Source organism: Lygodium microphyllum, chromosome 2 (genome assembly GCF_053477565.2).
Source record: "Lygodium microphyllum isolate KBCC chromosome 2, Lygodium_microphyllum_v1.1.10, whole genome shotgun sequence".
Lineage (NCBI taxonomy): Eukaryota > Viridiplantae > Streptophyta > Polypodiopsida > Schizaeales > Lygodiaceae > Lygodium > Lygodium microphyllum.
Window position 1 is genome coordinate 190,703,878 of NC_141136.1, and position 13,601 is coordinate 190,717,478.

The following is a 13,601-nucleotide window of genomic DNA, read 5'->3' on the forward strand; positions in this document are numbered from 1 at the left end:
CCATTGAGTTTTCTTTCCGCTAAGCAATTACCTTAGGGTAGGCCTCAAGCATTATACCTCAGGATAGGTCTCAAGCATATAATCCACATAACATTATTCTCTCTTCACCAACCACGTTTTATGTGACTGATCATCTTGAGAACGCAAGGCAGCGATTTCTCTTAAACGATAGCTGCAGACAGGAACGAAACCATTAGCGCCTGATTATTACACACACACACACAGAGTTTCTGATCTCAATATGCATCCTGCATATAGCATTTCTTCCTGCTTCTCTTCCTCTTCAGCACTCGACGACGCTCAGGTCATGGAACTGCGACGGCTATTCGTGATTCCTGAGTATCTGAGAACCGCCATGGCTGCCTCAGTGAGAAGGCGTCAATTGGCTAAACCTGAAGAAGTTGCCAGGCCATCACAGGATGATGATCAGCAGCCGCCCCCATACCCTCTCATTGTCATCATCAACAACAAGAGTGGAGGTCACAAAGGGCTTGCTCTCTCTGCATTCCTCTCTGAGATCCTCAGCCATGAGCAGGTACACTACACATATCTTCTTACTTGGTGGTAGAAGCAAGATTGTTTCTGTGGTTGATGATATAAAACCTTCACCTTGTAACAAATATGTAACACCTATCGAGCCCAAACAATGCCTACTCTTCCATTAAGCACTTATCCAGCCTAGAGAACCCACTCATCATAGGTTGGGTACCAAGCACATGTGGGGCTTGCTGTCTTTGTGGATGAGAAGGTGCATGGTTTCGGCCTAGGGATAACTCGCACTTCTTTGCCCTAATGACACCTTGACACCTACTTATCATATCAATGATACCTGCTCATATGTAACTAAGCATGGAGCACTCTTAGAGCATATAGGGTTGAAGACCTAACCACAAGGGTTTAGGACAGAAGGGATATAGTAAGTAGGGAGAGAAAGAGAGTAAAAAAATTTTGTGAATCAAATTAAAGAAGACTCTAACATGTTCTTTTAACAAGAATTCCACACAATACAATGCAACTCTTAATAAACTCTTCTGTCTACAATTGAACAAATTCAGTCGAGGCAAGAAACTTTGCATCCAAGTTTATGGCTTAGACAAAACTCTTTTTGAGATACTAGCTCAAACTCTTATCTTGGCCCAAATGGAGCTTATACTAAAAAGTACTTTGTTCAAAACAATCGATTTGGATCGAACAATCTGGATTATGCATATATAGTCACTCAAATACTATTTAGCTCGAAAACTCTTAACTTCACTGATTAAAAACCTTTCTTTTCACTATCAAGACTCACCTACAATAGTAGGTATTCAGAAATACAAATCTGTCCTAAAATTGTTTTTACTCAAGCAAGCCCTTTGGGAGGAAAGGCACCTAGATCCAAGCCAAATCACTTCACCACTAGGAAGATTTTTGTCCATCCCAACTGCAATTTTAGTTATTATGACAGTAATATCTATGTTTTGAATCCCATGTTCAGCCTTACAAATGCTCTCTTAATAGAGATAAGGATAATCGTGTATTTTGCTTTTCCTCAAGCTTTGATACAGTAAAAATGTAGTAGCATGGGGTTCTAAACAGTTGCGAGAATAAACCCTTGTTTTCAATGCAATCATTCCTTTTACTTCTCATGACTTCTCCCAACCTTAATCTTGGGCACTAGCTCTTTTCAATTGGTCCGTGGTCACTTTTTTGGACTCCTAAAATGTCTTGAAACCCTTTCCTGTTTGGTTCACCACGTTAGACATGATAACTAACTTAAGGATCTTCTCAATGCACTAACTTACTCTTGGCAAGTCTTGATATATCTTGTCATACTTTTGTAAAGTCATATAAATAATCATAGGACCTTTTCGGACAATTATTTTCCATTAATTTGGTCTTTTAGAATTCCATATACACTTGATTCTTACTTGGACCTATGAATTGACTCTAATTTACCTAACATAGAGTGGATAAGATATAAAAAACTCTCATTATCATTGACAAACACATCTCACAACATACAAATGAAATCTCGACATTTCACTAAAACCCATAAGTTTTTACCAAGTGGACATCTCGTATCACAATATCTATCATTTCCAAACCTGCACATTCTTTGGTATGTGCCACCTTCACTCTTCTTCATTTGCAAGTTCAACTGTAAGCTTAAGGTCCTCATCGTCTTTAACAAGCTTTGTATCTTTTTCTTCATCAATATCCTGCTTTGCTTCATTTTCATATTCCTCTAATTCTCTTCTAATGAATATCTTTCTACTATCGTCTCACTTACATATGGCATCATCATCCAAATGTTGGTGTGATAGTACTTTGTATCCATTAAGGTTAATCACTCCCTGCTTTTTTTAAAATGATCAATTAGGACCACTTTGCATAAATCTATTTATAACTTTTGATTTGTAACTCGAATAGCCAAGCTTTCTTCTACAATACTGTATCTCTACTTTCAATCTGCAACTTCTGTGAAGATACTAGGATGAAATTTCAAAATATTTTGTCCCAAAAAAGTTATGTGCAGCTTGCAACTTCTTTTCTTGTGTGCATTCCTAGTCAGAGACATTGATCTTCCAAAGCTTGTAACTCTTGCATACTAACTCGAAAGACAACCAAACTTGATAAGGTTCTTTCCCAAGCATAAAAGACCATCTTGGAAATATTTGATACCATAAAACTTCTCTGATTTAGAACAAATTTTACAAATGCTAAATCTAGCCTAAACAACTAATTTATATGAATTTTCTTGGGGATTTTGAATACTTTAGGGTCTTGGTTTTGACTAGTTGATGCTTAATTTTTTTTCACATACTTGGATACTCATTTGGCACATTATATATAGTTGATTCTACTAAATTTACAACCATCATAATGTTAAAAACTATACTAATTACACAAATTATGGGTGGTAAATTGAGTAAGGATAACTATAGTGTATAGTCCTACTGTATGAAGAATTTCTTGATAGAGAGAGAGAGAGGTCTTTGGGACCTTATTACAAGTAAAGATGCATGTTCAAAAAATACCTGATGAGCCCACTGAATATTTAAAAAAAAACATAAGGATTGGACTAGAAAAAATAGGAAATTTTTGCATTAAATATGTATATGTATCTCAGAGACCCTAATTCCACACATAAAAAAGGAAAATACTTGTAAATATGCTTGAAATTTTATCGAAAAGATATATGACAGATGTACAGAGACTAGAAAAATACAACTAAAGCAGAGGTTGCATGGGGCATGGCGAGAAAATAGAAGCATCAGTGATTATGTGGCAAAAATAAAAAAGGTTGTAGAAGATCTTGATTCAATAAATGCACTAGTTGTGATATAATGATGTTTTGGTATCTATCACTCTAAACCAACTTGGATCAACATACAAGTCCCTTGATATCTCCATTTCTGTGAGGGGAGGCTCTATGCCTAACTTTGAAGATTTAATTGCTTTGCTTCTTAGGAAAGAGATTAACTTGGGCCTCAATGCATCTAGCAGTGGAAAGATGCAAATCACGACATTAGTGTGTTTTATCATCAACAAGGCTGTGGTAGCTCATCTAGAGCTTGAAGATTATCTTATAGCCTGGAAAAACTTTTGCATGAGGTCATATACTTTTGGATGTGGTGATTTTATACATAGAGGCAAGGGGAGATCCTACTTTAGAGGTAAGAGGATAGTTTACTCCATAGAGAGATGGTGCATGTCATTATTGTGAGTAGTTTGGTCACTTTCAGATAGAGTACTTTCATAAGAAAAATGCTATGTCTAGGGGTTGAGGAAGGACCCACTTTGGATAGTATATAGGTGGATATAGAAATGGTAGCTATGGTTCTAGAGGTGGTTCATCACGTAGAGGTCATCTCTTCTCCATGGATCATGTACTTAGCACTATGACAGCCTCCTAGAGAGAATGACTGGTTTTTGGATTCAAGAGCTACAAATCATATGACTCACTATACAGCATGGTTTGATAGAAAGAAACAAATGCAAACTAAAGAGTATGTGGCTATAGCAAATAACACATTACATAAGATAACTCATATTGAGAGTGTGGCTTTAGTGACTAGAGATCGAACTAAAAACAAGCTTTGGGATGTTTTATATCTAGCCATTATCACTAAAAATTTGGCTTTAGTTGGCTAGATCAAGGATTACAATTGAGGTTTAACAAGTATGGTTGTTTCATTGAGGAGTTCAAGAGTGGAAAACATGGTAGGCTTATTGCTTGTGGTCAAAAGAAAAATAGGTTATTTGCTTTGGATGTAGGGATTCCCATCACTCAAAGGTCTATTTATGTTGAGACAAAGCATGAACAATATAAAGATGAACTATATCTTAGAAGGATTGGACATGTAAATTTCCAAAGGCTTAAACAGATATCGTCTAGACAAGTGGCTTGTGGACTTCCGCAGTTTGGGTACATAAATTATGATCATGTATGTGAGGCTTGTCAGTTTGGCAAGTAGTCTAAACTCCCATTTCCAGAGAGGAGGAGATTGAACATCTATCCTTTGGGAATGATACATTTCGATATTTGGGATCCATGTTAGAATGTTGCTTTGAGTGGGAAATGAAGGTTCTATATCACTTTCATTGATGACTTTAGAAGATGATATGGGTGTACTTTTTACATCATAAAAATGAAGCATTTGAAAAGTTTTTGGAGTCTAAGACTATAGTAGAAAAGTCATTTTGGGGCTACATAAAATGTTTGAGATTAGATAATGGTGGAGAATATATATTAAATGAGTTCTCTTACTATTTGAGAGACCATAGGATCAAGAGACAGGTCCCTTGTAAGTTCTCTTACTATTTGAGAGACCATATGATCAAGAGACAGGTCCCTTGTAAATATATACCACAACGAAATGGTGTGGCAGAAAGGAAGTATATATCCTATCACTAAAGAGGTTCACATAAGTAGGGATGTGAGGAGTATGAGTCTTACTATGGACTGAAAGCTACAGTTGACATGGATGTCTATGAGAGTGGTGTTGATGGGTATGTAAAGAAAATTGCAGCAAATAATGATAAAAGAAATTAGCATGCTGAGGATATATTTGGGCCCCAAGTCCATAAAGAAAGTAGTGATAGTTATAGTCCATGGAGTGGCAAGCCGAGGAGTGCACAAAAGAGGGCATTGATTGCACAAGGGAAGAAGCCTATCGGTGGAAGTTCTCAAGATGAGTCTATGGATGATAAGTTTGGCATACCGCATATAAGAACTTCAGGGATAAAGAGTGTAAGAAAGTATATTCCACCATTTGCAAGAATGGTTGAGACACTGTCTAATGTACCTTAATTGAGGAGACTAGATAGAGTGAGGCATCCAATGGGGATAGACTAACTTATTATTGTTTCATAAAGATGCATTATACATATATGGTATCATATGTTTAGAATATTTAGCCCACTTTCTTTAAAAAGGTAGTTGGAAACAAAGATTGGAAGAATGCTATGGATGAAGAAATAGATGCATTGATAAAGAACAAGACATGGGACTTAGTTTAGTCGCCTTATGGCAAGAAGGCAATTGAATACAAGTGGGTATACAAAGTCAAGTGCAAATCTGATGGCTCATTGGAGGGATACAAGTCAAGGTTAGTTGCAAAAGATTATGCTCAAAATTTATATAGTTTGGATTATGAAGAGATATTTAGTCTAGTGGTGGCTAAGATGGGTATAGTGAGATTGGTCATTGCAATGGATTCTATCTTTAGCTAGAAATTATATCAAATGGATGTGAAGGATGATTTCTTGAATGGTACATTGGAAGAAGAGGTATGTATGGATCACTGGGAAGGGTATGTTCACCATAAATATCTACATTATGTGTGCAAGTTGAGGAAGGCATTTGTATGGATTGAAGCAAGCACCAAGAGCTTGGTGTGAGAGGATCATTAAGTCCTTATGTAGCATGGAATTTCAGCAAAGTATGACTGATTATTCACTTTATGTCAAACATACAGATGATGGAATGGTTGTTATGTCATCTATGTCGATGATCTTATAATTTCTAGTACTTTAGAGAGAGAGGTTGCCAAAGTAAAGCATGGACTACACAAGGAGTTTGATATTAAAGACCTTGGCTTATTGAGGTACTTTCTTGGAATTGAGGTGATTGATACTCCACATGGAGTTTGGTTAGTGTAGAGACATGGTAAGTTGGAGCAGCAAGAAGTAACCTAAAATTGCTCTATCTAGCATAGAAGTGGAGTATAGAGGTATTGCATTGGCAATATGTGAGCAAACATGATTGAGATTATTACTATGTGATATGGGGATAAAGATAGATGGTGGAGCTATCATGCATTATGAAAACATTATTATCATTATGTTGGCAAAGAGCCTAGTCTACCATGCAGGGATGAAGCATATCAAAGTGCACTACCACTTCATCAAAGAGAAGGTTATGGATGGAGAGATAGACTTGGTACATATCAAAACCAATGACGAAGTCGCAAATATATTTACCAAAGTGTTAGGTAAGGATCACTTTGAGTACTTTAGAAGTGCAGTTAGGGTATTATATTTGCAAGCTCATTCTGATCTTAAGGGGGAGTGTTGAGAAATGAAGAATATGATAAGGGATATCCTATGTATGTATAAATTAAGCTGATGTTGTTTTTGAATAGTCCTAAAGGTCAAAAGGTATCTATCACTTTAGAGGATACTTATGTGTGTATTAATTGAGAATGAGAGAAGAAGAAGAATGAAGATGATGAAGAATAAAAACTCTTGAGCCTCTATATCTTGTGCCATTGCTCCTTCCACTACGCACCCTTCTCTATTCTTTTCACTTTAGACTCCTAAAATATCATTAACCCCTTTCCCACTTAGTTCACCACTTTAGACACGAGAACTAACTTATGAATCTCTTGAAATACATTAATTTACTCATGGTAAGTCTTCACATACCTTGTCATAGTCCTATCAGGTCATGTAAATAATTGTACGAGCTCTCGGGATAATTATTCACCATTACTTTGGTCTTCTAGAATTCCCTATACACTTGCATTTGTTGCTTGGACATGTAAACTAACTCTAATTTACCTGACATACACTCGATAAGATATAAACAACTCTCATTGTCACTAACAAACACTTCTCATGATATATGAGTGAAATCTTGATATTTGACTAAAACCCATAAGTTTTTATTGAGTAGTGGACACATAGTGTGACGATAGTGTGGCACTAGGTTCATACTTTGCACTTGGGTTGCATATCTAGAGAGTGTCAAGCAAGCTTATATAGGTAGTCAAGAGTTAAGCAACACATGACAGTAGAGTGCATAAGTAGGCATGAGCAAAGGGCACAATGTTGAAGTAATTATTATCTATGGCTAAAAATTTTTAGGACTCATATAATAAGAGTTTGCAGCATAGCAAAATAAAAAGATATAGAAGTAGATAGTACAAAGCAATAAAAATTGAAGAGATAGAGAAGACCCAATTATAGAATATATTTATTGTGTCATAGCTTGTGCTTAATCCTTATACATCATATACATCCACATAAAGACAAAAAATCTGAGACTATGGCTCAATAAAAATCTAATTTAATTTAGTTCATATGCATTAGTATTTACCATATATGAGATTCAAATTCAAATAATTTGTTTGAGGGTCTGGAATATGTAATAGAATAGTCTAGTATCTGTTTTCTCTTAATGATATCAATCATTTCTTTATGAAACTATCTCTTGCCAATGCCAAGAATCTTTCCCAAGGTAAGTTCTAGTTTATTATTCAAGATGTGTTCTTCTAGGAACTTTTTCAAGTGAATGGAAAATTCTATGTCCAATTACAATTTATAGTTTGACTATTTTCCCTTTGGTTTAGTATGTTTCTTCTTTTTCTCCTTTGAAATATCATCCATCATATGCTTAAGTGAAACCAAAGATAGTAGCTTCAACTGCAACTTATGCATTCTTTATATCTATATCATTGACTAGTTTTCACATTCCACCCATTCCAAAATTTGGATTGAGTGGTAAAATTGTCTCACGTAGTGAATCCCCAAAAAATTATTTAACCATAACCCAACACATCCATTAACAACCACAAAGCTCTAATAGAAGGAAAATAGAGCTCAATGAAGACAATTAGGACACATTAAAACTAAATGGTCACCCATCAAAACACATCAAAACATAGTAAAGAAAATCAAATTCTTATCTAATGCATCTTCATACATCTCGCAAATTTTGTGCATATGTTCAATGCTATCACACTAGATAAATCTCCATACAAATCTTTCTTGAATCAGAGCCCTTAGTCCTATAAATCATCCTTTTTCTTCCAACTTTGTAAGCTTCAATTGTAAGTCACACATGCCCTTAACTAGTTCATTTAGTACATCATCTTTTACTATAGTATCTATCGAAATTGGTTGCTTATCTTCATGCTCAATTACTATGCTTGAAGCTCAATACCTAGGTTCAACATGCATCCTAACTCTTCTACTTTGTCTCTTGACAAGCATAGATATAACATTCTTGACATCTTGCCAATCTATTTTCGATCTCCATTCATTGCTTTCATCTTATAAGAGCTCTTTAAGGATCAATTGCACTGCAAGATCTACTAACTAAAGAAACAATCCTATATTATTTGATTCTAGAGCTTGTTGCTCCATATTATCCAATGGGTCATACCTACCCTTAAACTCATGCAAAAGATTTGTAGTAGCTAGTTCTTTAAAGGGTTTTACAACCCACTCTATGAAACTTTTTTGAGTAACCAATCGAGCATTTTCGATGAAGTACTCTTCCTTCATACCATGCTTAAAGTCATCTCATGCAACCCCTTTTGCATAAATCTCATTTATGTGTGGTTTCAACTTCTCTGCATATACCTTTAAGTATTTTGAAATATTTCAACCATCAAGTAATTGAACCTACCTTTCAACAAATGTAGTGCTTTTGTCATATATATCCACATACAACATATATATCCACATAAAGATGATAAATTTGAGACTATAGCTCAAACAAAATAAAATTTAAAACAATATATCTTAATGTTTGCCATACATGAGATCAAACAACAAACAATATCTTGGGCTCAAAAACATGCTTGAACATGCATTAGAGCAATTTTATGACTATGCAACCTAGATGGACTAATAATACTCTATTCTAAAGCTTTCAAAATCCTCCATTCAACCCAAAAATTTGAATTTTCAATCTACTATAGTAGTAGAACAAGAAAACATAAAATAATCCATAATATTCCTTTATTCAACAGAACCAAGAGCAATAATCTCCCACAGATGCAGATTAGGTAAGATTATTCTCCTCATTAATAATAGTAGACAACCTATTTGCCCTATTTTGAACAGTCTATAATCGTCCAAAAGATTTTGGATCAGTGCATTTACTCTTCCAGAAGAGTTCTCCCAGTTTATGTCATGCTTTTGCTTTAGTAACACATAGTAAACTCTTCAAAAGTATGTAGTTTCCAGAAGAGTTCTCCCAGTTTATGTCATGCTTTTGCTTTAGTAAACTCTTCAAAAGTATGTAGTTTCCCTACTACTACTAATCTTTCTTCATCGGTTGAAGGTAGCTTGTTGATGCTTGAAAAACTAGGTGCCAAATTCGAGATCAGGTCTAGGAGCATTCACACTTGCTACTCTCCATTAACACTAGTCTTGTAATTTGCCACAAAAGTGGCTACAAGCCACTTTAGCAGCTTAGGTTGTATTTTACTATATTTGAAATAACATGTGCATATGATTTTGAAATTGGATGAGAATTTTCCAATATCTGAAGATAGCAGAGCAAAAGATTTGAAACAAGCTTCCAGTGGAAATCGATTTTCTACAAAAATGGATTCTCAAAAGTGCATGAAAATTGGTCAAAATAGCACTCAACAGCACTATTTGGAGCTCTTAAAAAATTTGGCAATTCTTATCTAGTTCCAAATCTCTTAATGGGAATACATGCTTTACATATAAAAGTATTTTTCATGAAAGTTTTAGCTTGATAAAGAATTTTCTTGCATGATTTTGATTAGAAATACTATTTTTTTTTAACTTTTTGCGAACATGGTCTTAAAGATGAACATAAAAGTATACACTTCCTAGCTTTTTTTGACCCTTTCTATTTTTTTAAAACTACTATCTTATGTTTGTCACATTTCCCTAAAACCGTTTCTTCTTAATCATTCTCATTGAGGAGAAATGGAATCTTTTGTAAAGAGTTCAAATTGCCACAAAAGCGGCCTTTTTGTTGCAAGAGTAGTGTTAAATCTTGTCCAAGGTTACTTAATTATCCCCTTTGTTGTCAAGAGGTAAGTAGTCGCCGTACTTTTCATTCAAATAGAGGTATAAAATCCACTTCAACTTCTTAACACATATATACAAATGGTGTATATTTAGGATGAACACTAACATGTCAATCTCATAGGCACAAACATAAAATATTGTCACTATGAGACTTCTATAAGTTTCAACTACTAGACATAGAACCTCATGACAATGGGTAGCATGTTCCATAATATTATATAATACTATCAAACAATTAATTTGAAACATTGGAGGAAATATTAAATGATAGTAAAGTATTTTGTAAAATAGTAATAAATATTTAATATTTAAAAATTATTAAATAATAAATATTTATTATGAATTTATTATTATTGTTATAAGTGTTAATATATTATTGATAATAACGTTCTCACTTAATAATATTATTAAATTATAATATCAATATTATTTATAATAGTAATTATAATGTTTCTATTATTAATATTAATATTAGTAAAATTTAATAAATTGAATGGTATTACTATTATTATTGTTATAATCATCAACATCATCATTATAAATGTAAACATTTAAGTTTTAATAAGGTTTAGTATTAACTATAAACCCTATTACTAATTATAAACATATTACTTAAAGGTATCACTTAATTATTATAATAATTACTATTATTACAATAAATCTTGCTAATGAACAATCACGTTATTGGGCAAGCAGTGAGTATAGAAAAGACCACTCAACAGCTTCCACACTTTGATTCCACACTTTGATTTCTTGATCTTGCAGAACTTTTTGCAATACATTTAAAGAATCCTAGGATTGTAACAAAGATTGATGAGTGTAATATAATGTATTGATTGATAATATTATCAGCATATGAATATTTTCACCTAAGCATTTGCAATAACCAAGTAGACCCTTTGCCATCCCCAACAAAAGTGAGAAATGAAAAAGTGGAATTGAAAGGTGGATTTAGCCTAATGCTAAGGTCATTAGGATATAAGAAACTCTTTATTCAATTATAAATATTTTATTTCTCTCTAAATGATGTTGGAAAGGAGTTGTTGTATGTAAGTCATATAATAAGGGATTTTTGTAATAGCATACTCTTCATCTAGATGAATATACAAGTCCAGCTTCCCCTTACAATTGCTTATGTTTTTAAGTGCTTTCACTAAGAAATGTAAGGCAGGAGAGCAAATATTGATTTAGAAGGTTTAGAGAGAAAAAGAAAGTATAAAAATACTTAGATGCATATATGATATGGTTAAAAAATACTAGAGATAGAAAATACCATATTTTGAGAGGAGAGAAAAAAAGTCACTTTTGGGTCATAATTGGTTTTACCTATTAATGTGGAACTTATCAAGACTACTAGAGCATAAAGTGGGTATGTAACTACCTCTGCGTGGTCTAAGTACCACATGTGTGGATATTAAAAAATCTAATTTGATTTAGATGCCATTTAATGTAAAATGTGTATAGAAAATGAGAATTTCAAGTGCAATATGATTGAGCACCTTTTTGAGAAAACAAAATCCATTTTTTATGAAAGTTTTAAAAAATTCATTTCTAAGGGCAAAAGTATATCAGAGTTATTGATGTGACACTTTTAAAAAAGTAGTGATCCCATCTTAGAGGATGAGTTGATTTGAAGGGCATTTAATATAAAAAACTAGATAGAAAATGAGTATTTCAACTTGTAATATGATTGGGTACCTTTTGAAAAAAAGAAACATATTTTTTGTAAAAATAAAAAAAACGTTTTTCAAGATAAAAATAAATAAGTTATTGATGTGGTACTTCTAGAAGAGTGGTAATCACATCTTGGAGGATGAAAAAGGCTAGTTTCCAGGATGAAAAGAAAGGAAGGCCCCCCTTCTTTCTAGTTACCAAGATGAAAAGAAAGGGAGACTCCCCCTCTTTTCTAGGTAGGGTCCACCACAAAAAGTAGGGTGGAGCCTAGGAATGCCGGGAAATTAGGGGACAAAAAGGTATACAATGATGACTATTCAAGAAGGACTAATCTAAGATTAAGGATTCATAATCAAATTTTTAGGAGTCTCTTTTTGACTTCATATTCTCCCTAATGAGATATCTCCTTGCCTTTACTTTTTAGGATATTCTTCTCATCTTCTTTTATATATGAGAATCTACAATTACATGTCCTTTCTTCTTGTAATAGTAGTGTCCTTGAGACTTTTTCTTACCACCCTTTTTTTTGTCATTGTTGTTTGATAGAGGAACCATCTTTTCCTTTTGTATTGGTGGAGAATGCAGCATCTCCCTTGATGCTTCCTTCCCAAGCTTTCAATTGCAACTCCTTTGCAATTAGTAGTGCAAAAAATTCCTCAAATATCACGGCTTGAGGACTCACTTGAGTGTTAAGGTAGTTACTAGTCTATCAAACTTTGGTGGATATTTCCAAGGATACCTTTGAGTAGTTCCTCACTAGTCTCTTATATCCCAATGCGAGCAATTCGGTCATATAGTAATGAATGCTTTAGTTGTCTCACCTTCAACAAACCTTTACACTACTAATTGATTCTCCATGTTTATAATCCTTGTTTAAATTTGTGTTTTGTACTAACTTCTTAGTATGTTTCAAGCCTCTAATGCCTTAGTTGTATGTTGAATCAAGGCCAAAACATTGCCAGAACTCTTGGTAACTAAGCTCTAACTAAGGCACACAACGCATTTGTGTTCTTTTGTTTTCAAGCTCACAGAAGATATTCATTTGCAAGAATCATAACACTCAAATTTAATTTATTAAGGATGGGTTGTGGTTCAAAATCAATCCCCAATACCATCTCTAGAAGCTCATAAGAATCAAGGATAGTTATGATTTTAAATTTTACAAAGTATAATTTATATCATCTGACTTATCTTTGTTAAATATTGGTGGATGAATCCTCTGTGCTTGAATTATTGGTAACATAGCACTACTACTTGATGTGCAAAAACTGCTTTGGGATGATGGTTTTTGAGTGATGGACAACTAGTGTACCTAGAGCAAGTTTAAAATAAATTAGATTTCCATCTTATCACAACCAAGCAACTCATAAAGATTTTAAGAAGTGGTCTCAAATCTTTGTATTACATCTCAACAAGGAAACCATAGGTCAGCCTAAGAATTTAGTAAGGGATGAAAACCTTAAAATATTATTATTGGAGTTCAAAGACTTCTTTTAGGTGCTCATACTCCTACCTCCAAAAAGAGTAGCCAATCATCCTATTGATATAGAGCCCAAGTTAAATGTTGCCAACAAACTTTCTTATATACTTTCAAAGTGTAAAAGGGAAGAAGTAGCCAAATAAACCAAAGATTTGTTGAAAAT

The 13,601-nt window shown here is 33.8% G+C and overlaps 1 protein-coding gene across 4 annotated transcripts in view; it reads left to right on the forward strand.

Annotated features, from left to right (window-relative positions):
* Positions 1-120: 120 nt before the first annotated feature.
* The window catches only part of LOC148040749 (diacylglycerol kinase 3-like), a 111,185-nt gene continuing 97,704 nt past the window's right edge, over positions 121-13,601 (forward strand). For all 4 annotated transcript variants that reach the window (XR_015687665.1, XM_087661499.1, XM_087661507.1 and 1 more), the window contains exon 1: positions 121-535. Coding sequence is in view for 3 of the 4 variants with exons in the window: in XM_087661499.1 (XP_087517625.1) it covers positions 242-535 (294 nt within the window). In the remaining variant the exon portion in view is untranslated. The remainder of the gene's footprint in view (positions 536-13,601) is intronic.